Source organism: Camelus bactrianus, chromosome 8, assembly GCF_048773025.1.
Source record: "Camelus bactrianus isolate YW-2024 breed Bactrian camel chromosome 8, ASM4877302v1, whole genome shotgun sequence".
Lineage (NCBI taxonomy): Eukaryota > Metazoa > Chordata > Mammalia > Artiodactyla > Camelidae > Camelus > Camelus bactrianus.
The window spans coordinates 121,435-143,664 of record NC_133546.1 but is presented as its reverse complement, the minus strand read 5'-3'; the positions used below and the strand labels follow the sequence as shown (position 1 = coordinate 143,664).

Genomic DNA, 22,230 nt, shown 5'->3' with positions numbered 1-22,230 from the left:
CTCGTCCCCAGGGCGGGTGGGGGGGAGCTGCCACACTTAGTTCACAGTTGCTTCCAGTGTTCTTTTGAAGCAGCTCTACTCTGCGGGTACCTCCCCTCCCAGATCACACTGTATCTGAAGCTTCCAGATAAAACTGTAACATTCTGCTCTCTGACTCTCTGGTCCAGAGCATGCCCAGGGCTACTCCCACTCCACTGCCAGCAAAGTCATCTGAGTAGTTACATGTGCAGCGTAGCCCAGAGCAGGAAAAGTGCCTCTTTTCCATTGTTTCAAGTGTATTTGAGATAAATTTAAGTTTAGAAACGACTGCAGCTTATAGGACTAAACCACAGACAGGGCACCCAGAAAATGATAGACTGATGTGGATTCGCTGCGCGTCAGAGGTGCCCAGCGATGTGTGGTCTCTGCGCGGCCAAGAGTGTGCAGTCTGGGCAGGGGCAGGTGAGGGGTACTGCTGTGCTGGACACTGAGCAACCAGGCTGCGCTGCGCACTGCCCACATCGGGGAGGAGGGCTGCTGCAGCGCCCACCTGTGTAGTTGCAGGTGTTCCCATGAGAAGTGTGTGTTTCCTACACGCATATGCACGTAAAATGTGTTGTTGGGTCGGGACATACGTTTTCAGGTCAGGAAATCCACTTTCTGTTTCCTGCTGTGAATTATGTCATCTTTAGTTGGCCAGAACATTTTTTTGCTGGGTTTTGTCTACTTCTGAACTCGTTTTAGTATTTTTTGGAGATATTGAAGGAGTCCAAGTAGCAAGTTGTCACTATTTCCAGGACAGAGTTAATAGGCAGAATTCTTCGTGTTAGTGAAAAACTAAAAATGCCTCAGAATGAGAGTTGCTGCCAAAACATTGGGAGGATTCCCAGGGCCACCCTGGCCTGGTGAGAGGCGGTGGGGGGAGCCTGCTCCACCTGGGTAGGGGGAACTGGGGTGGAGCCCCTGACCAGCAGGGTGTGAACCTCCACTCGCCGGGGGCAGGGGGTGAGGAGGAAGACTTCAAGGCTTCCGGAGCTTTTAAAATGCTGGCCAGCAGCTAAAGTGAGGACACTGAACCTCTCCCTGCAGTTGGTGAGAAATGACGTGTGACATTCCACAGTCAGTAGCTACAAATTTGCCTGTGATTTCTTCAGGTTTCACTTCTCTGGTAATTCTGTCGGAGGCCTGGGCTGTTGTAAAGCTACCTCTGATCATCTGTGATAACAAGGCAGGGCCACCGCTGTGACCTGCCTGTCATCCCCCCCCCCCATCCCAGGGGTGTGAGGGCAGGCCGCATCACCCCTTTGTAGGAGGTGTTGGACCTTCAACGTGAAAAGCCATCACCACCTGTGTTACTTGTGGGACGGCTCTCTCCTGACTCTCTGCCTGTCACTCCCGCCCAGCGGGAGGCAGAAAGTGGGCGGCTGCCCTCGGGCTCAGTTCTGGAGAGAGCCACACGCCGTGTTTTCCATCCTTGGCAGAATGTCCCTGGTGGGCCATGTGCACCTGAGGGCCCACTTCCAGACGCCAGTGGCGGAGCTGACCGTTGATATTCAGTGCTGGTGGTCGGGGCTGGAGTCCGAGGAGCGGCTTTGACAGCCCCTTGCACTGGTAGTGCTGCCTGTCTGCTCAGTGAGCGCATCGTACTCTGAGGGAAGTCATGAGATAGCCCTGTAATGCCAGGTGGCCACAACCGAAAAGAGGAAGAGTTCTGGCCCCACATACAGCTCGGATGTTGTTCTTTTTTGTTTTTTTTTTAATGCTTTTCAGAATTTGTTTTTATTACTTTTAATAATTTAATACAGCTGCATTATTACTTATCTACCACCCTCGTAATACTATGTTCTGTTATCTTTTTCTAATTGAATTCAGTTACAGTGTGTCGGTTTCTGGTGTACAGCACAGCGTTCCAGTCACGCATATACACACATGCATTTGTTTTCTTGTTCGGATGTTGTTCTTGCGCACGTGTAGAAGTGTGCCGTTTCCTTCTGTTTGAACTTTAGAGAGACTTAGTTTCTGTTTTCATGTCTGTCTGGTACAGGAAGTAGACAGCATGAGCCTGACCAGTGGAGAAGATACTAGTCATCTTCTGGGTGAGTTCACCACTTACATCTTCAGATTGGTTTTATTAAAGATGGTGGTAAAATGTCTGCATTCATATCAAGTGCCAAGCACTAAAAGAATTCAAACGTGAAATGTTCCCAACATTGAGTAAGTTAACAGTTTTCATGAGCTTGCTTCCTCCAGAAAAGGTGCAGAGTCCAGCTTTCACGCCCAGCACCTCCTTCAGGGGGAGTACTCAGAACCTGCCTGTCTTCTCTGAGATTCCAGACCCAGCATCACATGAAAAGGAAAACGCCCTTTTCAGTCGCTTCCCTCGTCACATAAAAAAGCTTTTGTTAGCTTATTTTCAGCAGTTGTGCCTGATTCCATGGCTCCAGACAGTCATTATGAACACCCTCATACCTGTCTCTTCACCTGTGGACACAGGCATGGTTGGTTTTTGTTAATGAGTTGGAATCTTACTGTACCCTGTTTTTTTAACTTTAACGCTATATTGTGAGGATGTTTCCCAGATCATCTAGTCTTTCAAGACATGGTATCTAATGGCTACATCATGTTCCTAAGATTGTTTTCTAATATCAGATCTAACCAAAAGCAAAGTTGCCAACAGTGTGTCTTCCTGGTCCTCAGAAGTCTATGTGTCGAGAAAGAGATGACGACTTTCTCCTCACCTTCCTGCTGGGAGAGGTAGCTCAGCATGGGACCATGGCAGTGTGCGGCTCACGGTTCTGTTTCTGCTGTGTCGTCCTTTTCATCCTGTGTTTGCAGGCTCAGCTTAGAATTGGTCACAGCAGTGCGTGCGAAGACCCCAGGCACCTGACAGGACACCCACAGGACGTGTGGAGAGATGGCAGTGGCTGAGTCGGGACGCCCCACGTACTGTGCCACTGACGGATGGGCACTCGCTGCTCTTTGTGTGTGAGCATGGAGGGGCTCTTGCTGTTGAAAAATACTTTAAGTGAATCCAAGTTCAGAGCAACCCCTTTCATAGAAGAATTTGCAGATAACCCAAGAATTGAGTTTTAAGCCCCAAATTGCTCTGAGCTCAACCTCCAGGGTGTTGGTAGTGGAAGAAAATCTAGGTTAAGTTTGGAAGACTGGCCCTCCATTCCTAGCTGCCTCCTTCAGGCCTGGAGAGCTGGTGTGACTAGCAGGTCCCCTGCGGGGCCACACTCCATGACTCAGGATAGCCCAGCACTCAGAAATGCTCACTGGTGTTCACAGGACGAGTCCTTCCAGTTCATGTCCTTAAAAACAGGGTAAGCCCTGAGCGTATGCAGCCCAGTTTGTCTCTCCACATAGTGCGGTACCCTGACTGACAGCTGGTGGCTCCTGGCTTTGTCATGTTTTAAAACCCCATCTAGTATTTACCAAAACAGGGATACAGTCTCCTGATACTTTAATAAACTTGTGGCTCTTACATTTGAAGTATCCTCGCTACTCTCTGCAGCTCCTCCTGAAGGACACTATGTATCTAGTTACTTTCCATGCAGCCTGTAGGACCTACACCCTTGTTTCCCAGCTTTGGAAATAGATTTTTTTCATTCCACTTATATGAGTGTTTCCTATCTAAATTTTAACATTCTATTCCTGTCATTTTTGCCAGCTTGAGACTACTACTGCTTCTTGAAGTTTCATTTCTTTGCTGTTTATTTGTATAACTTTGAAATAAATTTCTCATGCCTTAAAGACTGAAAGAGTAGACGTCAATGAATATTGTTTTCCCTCTTCATAATATGTAAATTCTAACTTGTCAGTAAAATATTTGTCACCAGTTAGCAAACTTAAGTAAGCCATCGAGTGGTATAATCTGTATTATATGTGAAAAACCAATGCAGTGATTTTTTTGTAATTCTGATGTTCTGTAAATTACCTTTGCAGCCAAGTCTTCTGATGAAATTTCCACATATTAGTTTAGAAATGAAAATAAACGGTATGTTTATTACTCATAACTAAATATAATTTCACATTTCTTTCATTGTTTGGAAGACATTTCATCATCCAACATATTGGGATCTTTCTGAAGAAAAAGAATGTTGAATTTTGTCTGATGATTTTTCTGCATCTATTGAGATGACCGTACGATTTTTATTCTTTATTTTGTTAACGTGCTGCATCACACTGACTGATTTCAGGACGTTGAACTGTCCTTGCATCCCTGGAGTAAATCCCAACTGATCATGGTGTGTGATTTTTTTAATGTATTGTTGAATTTGGCTTGCTCATATTTTGTTCAGGATTTTTGCATCTATGTTCGTTAAGGATATTGGCCTGTAATTTTCTTTTTCTTGTGATGTCCTTGTCTGGTTTTGGGACCAGGGTAATGCTGGCCTTGTAAGTGCATTTGGAAGTGTTCCTTTTCCTTCCATGTTTTGGAAGAGTTTGAGAAAGATTGGCACTAATTCTTCTCTAAACGTTTAGTAGAATTCACCCGTGCAAGAGCTTTTGTTGGGAGGTTTTTGATTACTGACTCAATCTCCTTTCTCATTGATTGGTTTGTTCAGATTTTCTGTTTCATCATGATTTAGCCTTGGTAAATTTTAAGTTCCCAGGAATATACCCATTTTACCTGGGTTATCTAATTGTATAATTATTCACTGTAGTCACTTACAACCCCTTTTATTTCTGTAGTATCAGTTATATCTCATTCTTCTTTGTAATTTTTTCTGAGCCATTTCTCTTTTGGTTGGTCTACCTAAAGGGTTGTCAGTTTTGTTTATCTTTTTAAAAAAAAAGTTTCATTGCTCTTTTTTAAATTGAATTTCTCGTCTCTAGTTCATTTATTTCTGCTCTAATCTTTTATTACTTCCTTCTGCTATCTTTAGGCTTAGTATATTCTTTTCCTAGTTCCTTGAAATGTAAAGTTAGGTGGTTTATTTGAGATCTTTCTATTTTTCTATAAACTTTTCTCTTAGAACGGCTTTTGTTGCATCCCATACCATACGTTTTTGTATGTTGTAAATTGCCATTTCCATTTTTGTTTGCCTGAAGATGCTTTTTGATTTTCTTTTTGGTTTCTTCCTTGACGCATTGGTTGTTAAAAAGTGTGTTAATTTCCACAGATTTGTGACTTTTCCAAGTTTCCTTCTCTTACTGATTTCTAGTTTCATACCACTGTGATCAGAAAATACTCTTGATGCAACTTTAGTTGTCTTAAGTTTTTAACACTTCTTTTGTCGCCTAACATGTGCTCCATCCTGGAGAGTATTCTGTGTATTGTGCTCTTGTCGGATGGAATGCGCTGCGGGTCCACCTGGTGTAAAGTGTAGTTCGAGTTCGGTGTTTCTTTGCTGACGCCCCCCCTTCTACTTTCCTGTTGCTGTCTCTTTCTCCCTTTATTTCTATTAGTGTTTTCTTTATACATTTACATTTACACATTTGTGTTTATATCTACTTATATATGTATCTTTTAATATCCTTTCATGATAAAAACTTTCAAAAAATTAAACGTAGGAGGAACATACCTCAACATAATGAAGGCCACATATGGCAGGCCCGCAGCTAATATCATACATAACAATGAAATGTTGAAAGCTTTCCCTCTAAGGCCAGGAACAAGATGAGGGTGCCCACTCTCACTACTTCTTTGCAGCATAGCACTGGAAATTCTAGCCAGAGCAGTTAGGCAAGAATAAGAGGCATCCACATTGGAAAAGAAAAGGTAATACCCGTTTGCAGGTGACCTGATCTCATGTATAGAAAATCCTAAAGACTCCACCAAGAAACTAATAAATGTTAGAACTAATAAATGAATTTAGTAAAGCTGTAGGATACAAAATTAAAACAAAAATCAGTTGCGTTTCTAAACACTTATAAGAGTATCCAAAAAAGAAATCAAGAAAACAATCCTATTTATAATATCACCAAAAAGAATAAAATACTTAGAAATAAAGTTAATCAAAGAAGTGGGACATCTGTATACCAAAAACTTATAAAACACTGATAGGTGAAATTGAAGAAGACACAAATAAATGGAAAGGTATCATGTGTTCATGGGTTGAAAGAAGAATATTGTTAAAATGTCCATTCTACCCAAAGTGATTTACAGATTTAATACAATCCCTGTCAGAATTCCAATGGCATTTTTATAGACATAAACAATCTTAAAATTTGTGGAACCTCAAAATACCTCAGATAGTCAAAACAATCTTGAGAAAGAAGAATAAAGCTTGGAGGATCACATCTCCTGGTTTCAAACTACCTTACAAAGCTAAAGTAACCAAAACAATACAGTGTTGGCATAAAAGCAGACACATAGATCAGTAGAACAGAATAGAGAGCCCAGAAATAAACCGTCATGTATATGTGGGCTGCTGATCTTCAGCAAGGGCTCTGGGGATACACAGAGGGGAAGGATGGTCTTTTCAATAAATGATTTTGGGAAGACTAGATATCCACATACAAAGTAATGAAATTGGACCTTTATACCACAGACAAAAATCAACCCCAAATGGGTTAAAGATGTAAATATAAGACATAAAATTGAAAAACTCCTTGAAGAAAATATAGAGAATAACCTCCCTGACATTCATCTTGGCAGTGATTTTTGTTTGGATATGATGCCAAAGCATGGGAAGCTGAAGTAAAAATAAGTGGCAATACATTAAACTAAAAACCTTCCTCACAGCAGAGGAAATAATGGGGGGACAAAGGTAACCTACAGAATGGGAGAAAATATATGCAAACCGTATACGATAAGGGGTTAACATCTAAAATATATCAGGAGCTCTTAAAACTAAGTAGCGAAAAAGCAAATAACCCCAGTGAAAAATGGACAAAGGAACTGAATAGACATTCTCCAAAGAAGATGAATGGCCAGTAGACACATGAAAAGATGCTCAGCGGTGAAAAACTCAAAAGCTTCCCACTAAAATCTGGGACAAGACAAGGATGCCCACTATCACCACTCCTATTCAACATAGTCCTGGAAGCCCTAGCCACAGCAGTCAGGCAAGAGAAAGAAATAAAAGGGATCCAAATTGGAAAAGAAGAGGTAAAAGTGTCATTATATGCTGATGACATGTTACTATATATAGAAAACCCTAAAAGGTCCACACAAGAGCTACTAGAGCTGATTGAAGAATTCAGCAAGGTAGCAGGTTACAAAATTAACGTTCAAAAATCAGTTGCATTTCTTTACACTAACGATAAATCAACAGAAAAAGAAAGTAAAGAAACAATCCCCTTTAAAATAGCACCCAAAGTAATAAAATATCTGGGAATAAATCTAACCAAGGAGGTGAAAGAATTATACACAGAAAACTATAAACTATTGATGAAGGAAATTAAAGAAGACTTTAAAAAATGGAAAGATATTCCATGCTCTTGGATTGGAAGAATCAATATTGTTAAAATGGCCACACTGCCCAAGGCAATCTACAGATTTAATGCAATCCCTATCCAATTACCCAGGACATATTTCACAGAACTAGAACACATCGTAATAAAATTCATATGGAACCATCAAAGACCTAGAATTGCCAAAGCATTACTGAAGAGAAGGAAAGAGGCTGGAGGAATAACTCTCCCAGACTTCAGACAATACTATAGAGCTACAGTCATCAAGACAGCATGGTATTGGTACCAAAACAGACATATAGACCAATGGAACAGAATAGAGAGCCCAGAAATGAACCCACAAACTTTTGGTCAACTCATCTTTGACAAAGGAGGCAAGAATATACATTGGAATAAAGACAGTCTCTTCAGCAAATGGTGTTGGGAATACTGGACAGCAGCATGTAAAACAATGAAGCTAGAACACTCCCTTACACCACATACAAAAATCAACTCAAAATGGATCAAAGACTTAAACATAAGACAAGATACAATAAACCTCCTAGAGGAAAACATAGGCAAAACATTATCTGACATACATTTCAAAAATTTTCTCCTAGAAGAAATAAAAGCAAGAATAAACAAATGGGACCTAATGAAACTTACAAGCTTCTGCACAGCAAAGGAAACCAGAAGTAAAACAAGAAGAAAACCTACAGAATGGGAGAAAATTTTTGCAAGTGAAACCGACAAAGGCTTGATCTCCAGAATATATAAGCAGCTCATACGACTCAATAAGAAAAAAATAAACAACCCAATCCAAAAATGGGCAGAAGACCTAAACAAGCAATTCTCCAAGGAAGACATACAAATGATCGATAGGCACATGAAAAAATGCTCAATATCACTAATTATCAGAGAAATGCAAATCAAAACTACAATGAGGTATCACCTCACACCAGTCAGAATGGCCGTCATTCAAAAATCCACAAATGACAAATTCTGGAGAGGCTGTGGAGAAAGGGGAACCCTCCTACACTGCTGGTGGGAATGCAGTTTGGTGCAGCCACTGTGGAAAACATTGTGGAGGTTCCTCAAAAGACTAGGAACAGATTTACCATATGACCCAGGAATCCCGCTCCTGGGCTGTATCCAGAAGGAACCCTACTTCAGGATGACACCTGCACCCCAATGTTCATAGCAGCACTATTTACAGTAGCCAAAACATGGAAACAGCCTAAATGTCCATCAACAGGTGACTGGATAAAGAAGATGTGGTGTATTTATACAATGGAATACTACTCAGCCATAAAAACCGACAACATAATGCCATTTGCAGCAACATGGATGCTCCTGGAGAATGTCATTCTAAGTGAAGTAAGCTAGAAAGAGAAAGAAAAATACCATATGAGATCGCACATATGTGGAATCAAAAAAACAAAAACAAAAACAAACAAACAAAAACAAAGCGTAAGTACAAGACAGAAATAGACTCACAGACAGAGAATACAGACTTGTGGTTACCGGGGGGTGGAGGGTGGGAAGGGATAGACTGGGATTTCAAAATTGTAGAATAGATAAACAAGGTTACACTGTATAGCACAGGGAAATATACACAAAATGTTATGATAACTCACAGAGAAAAAAATGTGACAGTGTGTATATGTCCATGAATGACTGAAAAATTGTGCTGAACACTGGAATTTGACACAACATTGTAAAATGATTATAAATCAATAAAAAATGTTTAAAAAAAAAAAAAGAAAAAGAAAAGATGCTCAGCATCACTAATCATCAAGAAAACGCAAACCAAAACCACAGTAAGATGTCACCTCACACCTGTCAGGATGGCTGTCATCAAAAAGACAAGAGATAATAGGTGTTGCTGAGGATGTGGAGAAAAGGGAACCCTCGTGCACTGCTGGTGGAAATGTAAATTGGTGCAGCCCTGTGGAAAACAGTATGGAGGATCCTCAAAAAATTAAAACTACCATATGATCCAGCAGTCTCAATTCTAGGTTTATATATATTCAAAGGAAATGAAATCAGTATCTCAAAGAGATATCTGCACCCCAGTGTTCATAGCACTATTTACAAGAGCCAAGACATGGAAATAACCTAAATGTCCATCGACAGATGAGTAAGTAAAGAAGTTGTAGTGTATATATGCCAAAGGAGTATTACCCAGCCAGAAAAAAGGACATAATGTCATTTGTGGCAATGTGGATGAACTTGTAGGACATTATTCTAAGTGAGACAAGCCAGACACAAAAAGACAAATATTGCATGATATCAGATATATGTGGAATCTAAATGTTGGACTTTGAGAGTAGTATGGTGGTTGCCAGGGGCTGGAGGGTTGGGTAAATAGGGAATGTAGGTCAAAATATATATACTTCCAGTTATAAGATGACTAAGTTCCAGAGATAAAATGTACAGCATGGTGACCATATTGATAATAATGTACACTTGAAATTTGCTAAGAGAATAATAGGTCTTAAGTGTTCTCACCACACACACAGGGTTTTACATGCTACTGAAGTTATATTGGTATAAGTTCTATTTAGAATATTCTAACCTTAGGATGTAACCCCTGTGGTAACCACAAAGGTAGTATTGATAGACGATATACACAAGGAAATGAGAATCAAAACGTCACTGCGAAAAATCAGCTAAACACAAAAGAAGGCAGTAATGAAGGAAGTGAAGGGCCAAAAGCTATACAGCATATGGAAAACAAAGAGCAAAACATTACAAGTCCCTCCTATCAGTAATTAAATATAAATGGATTAAGCTCTCCAATTAAAAGATAGAGATTGGCAGAACAGATTTAAAAAACAATGTATGCTCTCTTTGAGAAATTCACTTTAAATCCAAAGACACAAACTGTTGAAAGGGAAAAGATGGGGAAAGATACTCCGTTCATATAGTAACAAAGGAGAGCTGAGATGGCTTTTTGAATATCAGACAAAATAAACTATGTCAATATGGTTTACAAGAGACAAAGAAGACATTCTGTATTAATAAAAGTCTCCATGCAGCAAGAAGATGTATATGACAAACACTTGCTCACCAAGCAGCAGACCCTTGAAATACATGAGACAAAAACTGACAGAACTGAAGGGAGAAATAGTTCAAAAGGAACGGCTGTGGACTTCAGTGCCCCACTCTGAATAATGAACAGAACGGCCAAATGGAGGTGAGAAGGGAGGGGCAGGACAGGGCTGCACGAGAAGCCAGCTGGGGGGAACAGGCGTGTACAGAGCGTCCACCCGACAGCACTCATGTTCTCAAACACACACGGGTGTCATAGGTTAGGCCACAAAACAAGTCTCAACAGGTTTTTAAAATATATAAAGTGTCTTATCTGATCATAGTGGGATGAAGTTAGAAATCAAAAACAGCAGAAAAACTGGAAAATTCACAAATACGTGGAAATTAAACAACATACTACTAATGAACCAGTAGGTCATAGTAGAAATTACAAGGAAAATTAGAAAATGCTTAGAGGCAAATAAAATGGAAACACAAAATACCAAAACCTAAGGGGTGCAGTGATGGCAGTGCTCTGCAGGAAGCGTATAGCTAAAGATGCCCAGATGTAAAAGAAGACACATCGAAAGAAAAAGGAGCACATTAACTCAAGTTTGAAAACAGTAAAGATGAGAGTGGAGATACACAGAAGAGAATAGAAAAATAATAGATAAAATCAGTGGAACCTAAAACTGGTTCTTTGAAAAGACAGAAAAATTGAGACACCTTTAGCTAGACAAAAAAAAAAAGAGAGAGAGAGAGAAGATACAAACAAAATCTGAAATGAAATGAGGACACTGCAACTGACTATACAGAGATGAAAAGGATTATAAGAACATACTATGAAAAATTATATGCCCAGAAGTGGGCAAATTCCTTGAAACACATAAATTACCTAAACTGATTCAAGATGAAATAGAAAATCTCAAGAGATCTTTAAGTAAGTAGAGACTGAGTCATAGTCAGAAACATCCCACAGAGGAGAAAAGTTCCGGACTGGATGGTTTCACTGCTTAATTCTACAAACGTTGGGAGAATTGATACCAGTCCCTCTCAAACTCAAAAACAGTGAAGAGAGCACTTCCTAGTTCATTCAGTGAGGCTAGAGTTTACCTGATGCTAAAGCATCACAGGAAAGGAAAATTAAAAACCAATATCCCTTATGAATATAGATGTGAAAGTCCTCAACAAAATATTAGCAAATTAAATCCAAAAGCATATTAAAAAAGATTTTCACGATGACCAAGTGGAATCTATTCCAGGAATGAGAGGATGGTTCAACATGAGAAAACCAATTAATGTCATGTATCACATTAATAGAATGAAAAGGAAAAAGCACTTGATCATCTCAACTGATGTGGTAAAGACACTGGACATAACCCAGGATTCTTTCATGATAAAAACTCTCCAAAACCGGTAACAGAAGTAAAATTCCTAAACGCAGTGGAGACTATTCGTGAAAACTCCACTAACATCATACTCAGCGGTGCAAATTGAAAGCCCTCCCGTAATCCGGAGCCAGACAAGGATGCCACTCTCACCACCCCTGTCCTGCACTGTGCTGGAGGCTCCAGCCAGCGCAGTTACGTGAGAAAAAGACATAAAGGGGTCCAAATTAGAAAGGAAGACTTAAAACCGTCTCTAGCAACAGATGCCGTGGTCCTGTATATAGAAAACCCCAAAGCTCCTAGAACTAATAAACTCAACAGAGTTGTAGGATGTAAGACTAACAGACAAAAATCTGTTGTGTTTCTATCCACCAACAATGCACAGTCTGAGAAGGAAATCAAGAAAGCAATTCCATTCACAGAAGCATCTTATTTAAATGTATTCCTAAGTCAGTAATGCTGTGGGGAAACTGGATACCCCATGCAGAAGAATGAAGCTGAACCCACACCTCACACCATATAAAAAAGTTAATTCAAAATGGATCAAAGACATAGACTCATGAGCTCTTTAAAGAAAACATGGGGGGAATCTTCATGGTGTTGGGTTTGGGAGTGACCTCCTAGATACAACACTAAAAGCACAGCCCACAAAAGCAAAGACAAACAGAAGAATTAGACGTCGTCAAAATTAAGTTTGGCCACACCTGCTTCAAATCAATTTGAATTGAGCAGTACCAAACCTGAATCTGGTCGGAGGCTTCACGGGAGGAGCCGAGGGAAGGCCTGTCCAGAGAGGAGGAGACTGAGTGGACTGTTGTGGTGGGTCGTCTGTATGCTTTGATTTCTTAATTCCGAGGCATGTCAGGGTCATAGTTTTGGTTTGCTTACTTAGGCTGCTAAGGCATTAGACTCAGTCTAAAGGCCTCCTTGTTTAGTTAGTTTAACAACCTCTCCAGGCTGAGTCTCTGGCCTGTGGTGAGGGAAGTGGGTCCTCCACTCTGAGGAGGTCAGCGAGGGTGAGCTTCTAAGGAAAGGCCTTGGGTGTGGCTGTCCCACTGGGCCCCTGCTCGGCGCTCCCCTGACCACCTGTAAGGGCTTCTGAGGGCACCCTCTGCTCAGAGAGGGTGGGGGGCCAGCCCATCCCAACGCGCCCCACCTGCTATGTGCACAGCAGCACAAGGCTAGTTCACATCTTTCAGATCCAGGACACTTTTCTCAAATGATCCCTTTCATGGTCCTCTTCCTGCCATTTGTGCGTCTCAGAGCTTAGACACAGCGGTCTGGTCCTATGGTTGTCTTATATTTTCTCTCCTATATCTTTTATCTTTTTACTCTTCTTTGTGGGAAATTTCCTCAACTCCGTCTTCCATCCTTTCTATTAATTCTTTAATTTTGCAGATTTAAATTCCGAGAGCTCAACTGTCTTTCTGTGCCGTGATTGCACATTTCCTCTCCCATCTGAGGAGATTGGTTATACCTGTAGTTTTATTTTTCCTTCTTCCTTCATAGACTGCTCTCCCAAGTTTCTGTTTCTGTGTGCTTGTTTGTTTGTTTCAGATTTTTTCCCTCAAATACCAGGCAATTGTTGAGTGCCCGCTCTTGTTTAAGAGTCAGGCATTAAAAAGGTGACTGCAAGTCTATGCCTGGCAGGGCTCTCCCCACTGTCCCCTCAGTCACTGATACTGGAATCCTTTGCGCATTCACTGGTCAGTCAGTTTCCTAAGACAAGCGGACCTCTGGTTTCTCCTGGAGGCACTGAAGGGATGATGCAGTTGAGAAAATCTGAACCTCTGAGTGACCGTTGGAACCTGGTGAGGGAGGCAGTGGAGAAGTGCCCTGGGATCACCCCAGGTTCCTGACATGTTTGAAGGTTTCTGTACATTAAGCTGGAAACTCAGGAGAACAGCCTGGGGGGCACGGCAGGAGCAGGTCTGTGGGACGGAGGCGCTGATGCCCACATGGGATTAGAGCCGGAAGGACAACCTTGCTCAGCTTCTGCTCTGCCACCTGCTTCGTTGGGGGGGGGGGGGTGCTCACCAGATTGCTCCACCTTGACTTCCTCCGTGGGGGTCTCGTCACCTCCTCTCCCCGAGATGACATAAGAGGGCGTGTATATGTGTGCATGTGCACACATGGAGAACACACACATGCACACATGGTGAGCACACACATGGTGAGTACATGCACACATGCACGGTGAGCACACAGCATGCACACATGCACATATACATGGTGAGCACACGGTGGGCATGTGCACACATGGTGAGCACAAGTACACATGGTATGCACACGCAATGAGCACAGAGAGCACATGCACCTGTACACAGCACACACACGGTGAGCACACACACACAGCACATGCACGCACATGTACACTGAGCACACGCACACAAAGCACGCACGTGTATACACACACAGTGAGCACTCACATGCACACACACACGGTGAGCACATGCTCCCATGCACACACACACGGTGAGCACATGCTCCCATGCATCCACAACGCAGGAGCCGGGAACAGAAGCTGGAGAGTCACAGCAGTGACCCGGTGCAGCAAGTTGTAGAGAACTAGCAGTAACACCTGGGGCACCCGCGCCTACTGCTCTGTGGGAAGGATGAGGCCGATGGAGAGCCACCCGAGGAGGGGCGAGGCAGTGACAGCCCTGGGTTGTGAGCAAGAGCATTTTGGAAGAAGGGTCAGCACCTTCAATGTCACCAAGGCAAGAATGCCCCACAAGACAAGGGTGGTGGTGAGCACCGAGGGCCACCTGGAGTCACATGTGACAAGCATGTGGTCAGTGGTGTCAGGCCAGGTAGACCCAGCTTGGCTTTAGCTCATCCTGGATTCCTCCCCATCCACAGTCAGCTGCTGCACACGCATGCAGACACACATGGCAGGGAGGGAGGTGCACCCAACAGGCCCTCCACACGCCCAGGCCCTCAGTTTAAGAACCTGTCCTCAGTAGGAAGAGCAGGCGGGCTCAGAAGACGCGCTTGGCACCTCGCGGTCCAGCTGACGCCTGCCGTTTGTTGGGGTGGGGGCGCTGGTGGGGAAAGAGCTGAACGCGGTGCTTCAGCCTGGGCTCGCACGCCGCCGTGCTCGACCTGGCGGTGCTGAAGGACTTGCTGTGTGTTCTAAACTCTGTTGCACTGTGCTGCACAGGCAGCAGCGAGAGAGGGGCCGGGAAGACAGGGCAGAACCGAGGGCACCACGGAAGCCGCCTGCCGTCACGGAAGCATCACCACAGCTCCCCCCCCAGAAACGGGGGCACCCTTCACAGGAAGCTGTAGGCCTCCAGATGCTTGTGGAAGAGGAGACAGGAGCCTGGGCACTGGGCACCACAGCTGTGACGTCTGTCCAGAGGGTGTGGTTTCAGCTCCTGCTGCTGCGTCTCTGCGGACACCCTCAGGCAGCCGCCCAGCCACATGCGTCCTCAAGTTACCGACAGGCTTCACAGGAGGTTACTTTCTCCCAGTGGTGGAGCAGGGGCCCTTGTAAGATGCATTGTATGTCCGTGTGGCAGCTTTTCAGTCTTGATTCTTTGTTTAGATTGGTCAGAAGTGCCATTTGGTCATGAGTTAGCACTTCCACTGGTGAGTGGAGATGCCTGGTTTGTGTCACCGTTTGCTTCTGGGAGTTTAGCCAGGTGCCATCACTGAATGAGTCCCGTGGGAGAAGTAGGAACAGCGCCTGCAGGCATGCGGCTGTGAGGCTGCCCTGCCCTGGGGCCCTGTGGCCGAGCCGACAACCGGGTGGGCGGCCAGCTCTCCTTTTACGTGTGACAGCCCATGCTACACGTTTGCGGTTTATGCCAAACATAAACGCTTGGTCTGTCACTAACGAGAAAACACAACCTGCCTCTTTGCTTCTGTTTTTCATCTGGACCCATCAGTAAAGTTCTAGAGTTGAAAGGTCGGGGCTCTAGCCCAGGCCTCCCAGAGAGCAGCCGACGTCCGGAGAGACTCCCCTGGGCTCCCAGCAGCTCTGCCCAGTCAGTCACCTCCTTCGTGGCCCTGGTGTCGTCATCTTCAAATGTTAGTCCCGTGTCCTCCCTCAAAAGGAAAGAAGGGATTCCTGTGCCAACCTGTTGTTGTTCTAAAGTTACTTAAATACATACAAACATGCACTCGAGTCCTCATGCTTTTAGCTCTTTCTTAATAACAGATTTCAGTCCAGGACGTTGTGTAAACGAAAGGAAACTGAATTCTAAAACAGTCACGGTCCCAGCCCCCAGCAGCTCTCCGTGGGCTGCCATGGCCTGTGCCCGGAGGAGGGCTTTGTGTGCAGCAGAGGGCCGGGCAGCCTCTTGTGGGGAGCGAGGCCTGTGGTGGTGCCCGGACAAGGCTGGGGAGGGCCCTCCCTGAGGCTGTGGTGCGACGGGTCCTTCCTGCCCCTCGCGCCCCTTGGTCCCTGGGCTGGGGCCCCGCCTGCCCGTGGGGCATCTCCTGAAGGGCCCGGATTTCCGTGCATGTGAGTTTCTGCAGCAGGTACCAGGGACGCAGTGACAGTGTCACGTCTCAGCTCAGGAGTGTGTTTTTAAAGTACTAATTACCCGGATTTAATAAATCCAGTTTTCTTTTTCAGGTTTCAGTGCCCAAGGGATTGGTTATGTTCGTTTTTTCCACCCTTTGTTAAAACTTCAAGCTCTTTCTGGCACCAGTATCTCCTGACTACCACCAACAAAAGAAAAACATTTCCAAAGGAAGAGAGCACGTGTTGTGCGTGGCATGTGCCTGGAGGTTGGGGGCAGGGGGCGTTGAGAACAGAGCCTGAGACCTGACCTTAGAGCCTCAACGCTGTGAGACCGGGGCCTCCGGACATCCAGAGGTGTTAGAAATGACGGCGGCATGGAGGGGCCCCGGAAGAGGTGGAGCAGTTAGACACGGACGCGTTACTTGCTCACTCGGGAGCTGGGATGGCGGGTGCCGGCGGGTGCTGGCCTGGGGCCCTGCGCTCCCTCCGCACACTGCCACGCACCAAAGTCCTGTGATGTATTAGAGATTTAGCAGAACTGGTGGTAATTTTGGTGCTAGACACCTGTGCCACGTGAGGGCCCTTCCGTGGCCCATGGTCGGAGGGCCCACGTGGCTTCTGTGGGGATGAAAAGTGTCAACTAAGGGTAGGGGAGTGGGCAGGCAGCAGCAGAGGAAGAGACAAGCGGAGTCCGGAAGAGAAGGTAGACCTCTCGCCCAGGGGGTCAGGGAAGCACTAGTGAGATGAGCTTCGATTTGCAGCCATCCCGGGGTGACTTCTGCTCATCCTGTTTCTCTGCCTCACTTGGGACAAACAGCAGCTCACACCCAGGGCCTTTGACAGACTTTTAAAGGGTCAGATTAACCCCTAACATACGACAGGTTCAGAGGCAGCTGCTTCAGAGCCACCTCCAACTTCAAAAGATGATGTGGGTAAATTCATTGCTAAAAAGTGGGTCTGCCCCTTAAATCCAGCTGTGTCTGCTGTCCGCCCGTTGGTGCTCGTCACAGCCCCGGCTTCTCCCAGGCAGAGCTGCTCAGAGGCCTGGCGTCTGTGCGGAGATAGGCTTCCTGTTGTGGGAGGGCGCTGTGGGCAGCGGGAATCTGCCACTGCAGGCCAGGCTGCATCCTCTGCGTTTACAGCAGCCATGCGGCCCTCGCGGCTGGTCAGCAGCGAGGCTCTGATCGTAGAGATGGGCCAAGGAGGACGGACCACCCAGTGGAGGACGTGGGAGGGGGGTGCCAGCTTCCAGATCTTCCGCGGGACCTGGGATGCAGTTACCTCCCACTACCCAGTAAGTTGAGCCCGCACGCTTGTCCCCACATCCACCAAGTTTGCATCATTTTGTTTAAATTATTTTTCCTAGGTAATATTGGCAAACTGACTTTTTTCTTATTTTGGGGCCAACTCTAGTAACCATTTGAATCAAACCGATAAGAAAGGCCAGGACGTGTTTTTAAAATCAAGCTTTACTAAGTGTGACGCAGCTGAGTGAGCTTTTTTGACACTGCGGGGTGTTACATGGGCCTCCCGGGCTCCCAGCCCTGCTCCCCACCCACCCCTGTTTGCTGGGGGCACTCAGGCCCTCTGATGGCTCCCTCCCTCTCTTGTCCCTGCCCCAAGCAGGGGTCCAAACCCCCGGGGGGTTCGCAGGTGCCCAGAGGGGCCAGGACGCAGGCCAGGGGGGAGGCGCACCCAGGGTCACTGCTGCCGTCCGTCCACTTTCCTGAAGTCACCGAACATCTCCTGTGCTGCGGTCGTTTCCATTTCGGTGTCCTTAGCCTTTACTAACACAAGGATCACCTGGAGCTCAGCCCTGGCAACAAAGCGTTCCCAGCGGCCAGTGTCACATCCTTTCTGGGACCCTGGCGGCCGCCCCACCCATCCACTCCACGCGGTCACTGAGCAGCTGCTGTGTGCCCGGTGCCGGGGCCCCAGGAACTGGCCCGGGGACGAGGGTGAGCGTGTGCCTGCTGCCCCGCCGTACGCATCGGCCCAAGGAGGAATGGGCTGGGTCTGCCTCTGCCCGGTGGCTGTCAGGCCCACATGGGGCCCTGGCCAGTTGGTGGTAATGCCTGCCTCAGGGGCCAGAGGCACCTCCAGGATCTGGGATGCAGCCCGTCCTCCAGGAAAGGCAGTTGCTGTAACACTTTCCCCTGAGCTCGGGTCTTCTCCCCTTGGCCGGGTGGAGGCTGATACGTAAACGTCACATCAAGGGATCAAGTCAAATGCAGAGAATTGCAGGGTCATGCGCTGACTGGTGGCTTCCCTACCTTGAGTCTAAAAAGCCATTTCCTGTGCTTGGCCTTGTTTCTGCCCCTCCCCCACCTCTGGACTTGCTTAAGGAGGCAGTTAGCGTTCCCACCCAGAAGGGAAGTGTGTTGCGCCTGCAAAATCTACAGGAACCAGCCCAAAAGGTGCAGGGCTGTCAGCTAGGCTCGGGCCCTGTCCGATGCCGTCTGGTGCTGTCCAGTGTCCTGCTCGGCTGATGAGAGCCCTGACTGCACACGAGTGTCAGGACGGGCGCTAATCTCCGTGTCGCAGTGCCAAGGGGAGGGCAGAGAAGGAGACGTCAGGTCCTAGAGTGAGCGCCCTGCCCAGCCTCCATCTGTGCCTGGGATGGGCTCACAGGAGCACATGCTGCCTGTTGCTCACTGACCATCTGCTCAGAGCTGATGGAGTGTCCCCGTTACCGTGGCGACAGAGTCTTTGATTGGCGGTGGCACCACAAACACTCCCGGCTCAGGTTTCCCTTTTATCTGTGCTCTGGAATGGGTTGGGGGGGGGGCCTTGGAGAGGGGTAGGGGAGGGTTGGGCGGGCTGGGAATGGGGAGGGGTGGCAGGGAGAGGCAGGGCTGTCTTGGGGGTCAGAGTCCCTCCACATCCTCCTCCCCCAGTGCTCCCCAGTTTCTGTCTTGACCCCTCTCCCTGAGTTTGGAGCAGGTACAGTGGGAGTTGAGCTGAGAAATCTGAGAGCTGGGTAGGGGCTTATTTCTGTCTGCCTGGCTCCTGGCGCGTGACGCCAGGATGGAACCTTTTCCAGATTTCGGGCTGGTGTCGGGGCTGAATGTCCGCCCACACGTGCAGGGGAGCTTCAGCTGGCCGGGACGCCCCCCCGCCCCGGGCCATGGGACGCCTGCCTGTCCACCCGTGCAGTCTTGGGAGCTGGTCAGACCGGGACTGCTAGGCAGGCTGTCATTCACTGTCAGCAGGGCTGTCTCGTGGGCCTTGCCGTCTGATCTGCGTCCCCCCTTGGGCCCCCCGGAGGCTCCCTGGGGCTGCAGCTGTGGGGTCCCTCCAAGAGGTCCCGAGTTCTCTGCGGGGGCTGACAGAGCTGCTGAGGGAGGTGTGCAGCTCCTCCCCTGAGGGGTCAGGCAGGAGCTGCTGGGGCTGGAGCCCCCGTGGAACCTGCATGGGAAGGACAGTCTGGGCCAAAATGAAACCTTTGTGATTTTCTTTTTTGAGCCCTGAGAATGTGAGACACAAGTCTGGGTTCGATTTCCCCGGTGGTTCTCCACACGTTACCCAGTGTTGCGGGCAGAGCCGTCCCCCGGGGCTGCTGCTCCTCAGTCAGGGCTGGCCTGTGTCTGCAGTGCCCGGGCTGACCACCCGGGCTTTTGCAGAAGGACACAGCATGTCAGTCCCTCCCAGAAAGAAGGGCGCTGGGCTGCCTCCGTGTGTCGTCTGAGCTGCTGGAACCCCCGAGGCGTCCTGCAGAGTGGGGCCAGGCCAGAGGGCTGCACGGGGCATGCTCTGGGGCTTCTGGGGCCTCCTCGGCACTTCAGACCCCGGGCGTGGGCAGAGTGCAGCGGCCACTCCTGGACAACTAGTGTGTCTCCAGAGAGTCACCGGGAAGCCAGGGTCCCTGAGGGATTCCAGTGGGGACAAGGAGAAGCTGCCTTTGGAAGCAAGTTGGCCCATAGGTCAGGCCAAATGCACCCACCCAAGCCTTCCCCAAAACGCCCCCCAGCATAGAGGCCCCCGGCTGCCATGGCGTCCTCTGACAGTGGGGGGCTCCAGCCCCTAGAATTTCACAAAAACTGCTGGGAAGGGTCATCTGTGGCTCCAGAAAGTGACCTCCCCTCAGTCCCAGGGGCTGGCTGTCGCTGCTGGAGTCTGGGTCCCCGCAAGGTCATTCTACCGGTGCAGCTTCTCCCAGCTCAGCCGTGGCCCTCACCCCTCCCCAGCCACCCTGCCCACCAGGGTCTACTGTCCTCGCCCAACTGAGCCGCCAGCTGCTCCCTCCCACCACCCCTCAAAGCTCCCCAAAGCCTGCAGTGTAGTGCCACCCGGTGCTCGTCCAGCAGGCAAGTCCTCCTGGAAGCAGGACAGCAGGTGTTTGCTGCTTATTAAATTACATGTTCCTGTGCCATTCATCGCTGCAGCTTGTGAGCGTAAAACAGTGTTACTTAAATAAGATTAAAATCTGGCCTTCAGCTTCCAAATTAACCAACAAACATTGCTAGGCACCAAAGGAATGTCAGAGCAAGTCAGACTTGGAATTTTACCAAAAGCAGAACTCCCATTAGACTTTATTATCCCACTGATTTTTAAAATATGAATTTCTTCATACTGTCATTTACTTTCTAATTTCCAGCAGATGCACATGGAAGAGCCACCTCCAGGCCCCTGAAGTAAAGGGTGGAAAATGCTGGTTCCCCATCTGCGCCAGCAGGATCTAAGCCAACCCACACATAGAAGGGCAGCTCCCAATTTTCTTTATGAAGCACACATAACATTGACACCGAAGAGCTCAGCAAAAAGAAAACTATCAACTAACCTAATGTATAAGGAACAGTGTGAGAACCCTAAACAAGTCATCAGCGAACGGAGTCCAGCAGTGCGGCAGAAGGCCTGACACTGTGGCTAAGTTCTTTCCTTCCAGTGAAGCAGGGATGGTCGACACAAACCACCACGAGCAGAGAGAAAGGCAAAATGGCATCGCTATGGATGCTGACAAACCCTGGATGACGCTCGACATCCACGCTCTGCTTTTAAAGTGCTCCTAATAGAAATGGATGAGTTCTTCAGCAGAGTTATAGATGCTCCCAGCCTCAGCCTGAAAGCCAACATCACGGGCCCCGCGGGAAACACTCCCGACCAAGCTGAGCACAAGACAGACCCAGGGCCCCACACCCGTTTTCACGATGTCTCAGCGGCTCTGGACCATGCAGCTTAGTCAAGAGAAAGAAATGGAGCACAAACACGGGAAAGGATAACACAAAGTGATGATGACTCACAGGTTACTTCATTGTTTATCTGGAAAACCCAAGAGAAGCAGCTGACAAAAATGTACAAATAAAAAAGAGAATTTGGGAAGGTACTCAATCAGTAGCCTTCCTACCTGGGAGCAAAAACCACTAGGAAATATGATGGAAGAAAAGACTGCACTTACTACAGCATCGAAGGTAGATAAAATGTGGTTAGGAAGAAATACGAAAGCTGCACATCACCTCTGAGGGACACACACGCCGGGACGAAGCGACTGTCAGGAAGATGCCAGCCTCTGCACAGTTAATCTGTACGTGTAGTACACTTCCAATTAAAACAATGACTTTTCAACTGAACAGGCTAAATCTAAATTTGTATGAAAAAATAGACAAAAGTAGGTAGGACAAACCTAAAAGAAAAAACAAATGGTGGAGGAATTAGTCCTATCAGATATTAAAACACATTATGAGGTTATATTTTAAACTGTCTGTTCCTGGCAGATGAATAATTAGAAAGTCCAGAAATAGACCCCAAATACATGTAATTATGATAGAAGTGTTTAAAAGCGTTGGGGGAACACGGTTTTTCTGTAATGATGTTGAAATGGGTAGGTAGGCATCCAGGAAATCTGAGAGCTAGTTCTGTATTTCGTCCGAGTCAGTTCAGACGGATCAATGATCTAAACACAAAAGAAGAGGAGAACCGAGTGCACCAAGAGGAACCACGGGGGAGTTTTTTTATACTGAGGTATAGGAGGCCTCACTGCAGAGGCCAGTCGGAGCTCTACTCGCTCTGGGGACA

The 22,230-nt window shown here is 46.9% G+C and overlaps 1 protein-coding gene across 10 annotated transcripts in view; it reads left to right on the top strand.

Moving 5' to 3' along the window:
• The window catches only part of FAM120B (family with sequence similarity 120 member B), a 73,246-nt gene extending 51,461 nt beyond the window's left edge, over nt 1–21,785 (top strand). For 6 of the 10 annotated variants that reach the window (XM_074367925.1, XM_074367926.1, XM_074367928.1 and 3 more), the window contains 2 exons: nt 2,024–2,075; nt 2,815–3,737. In XM_074367925.1, coding sequence (XP_074224026.1) covers nt 2,024–2,064 — 41 coding nt within the window. In that variant the 3' untranslated portion in view covers nt 2,065–2,075; nt 2,815–3,737. Of the gene's footprint in view, nt 1–2,023; nt 3,738–20,815 lie in introns of those variants that run through there. The other 4 variants (XR_012508415.1, XR_012508416.1, XR_012508414.1 and 1 more) reach the window with 3 other exon arrangements.
• Nucleotides 21,786–22,230: the final 445 nt, after the last annotated feature.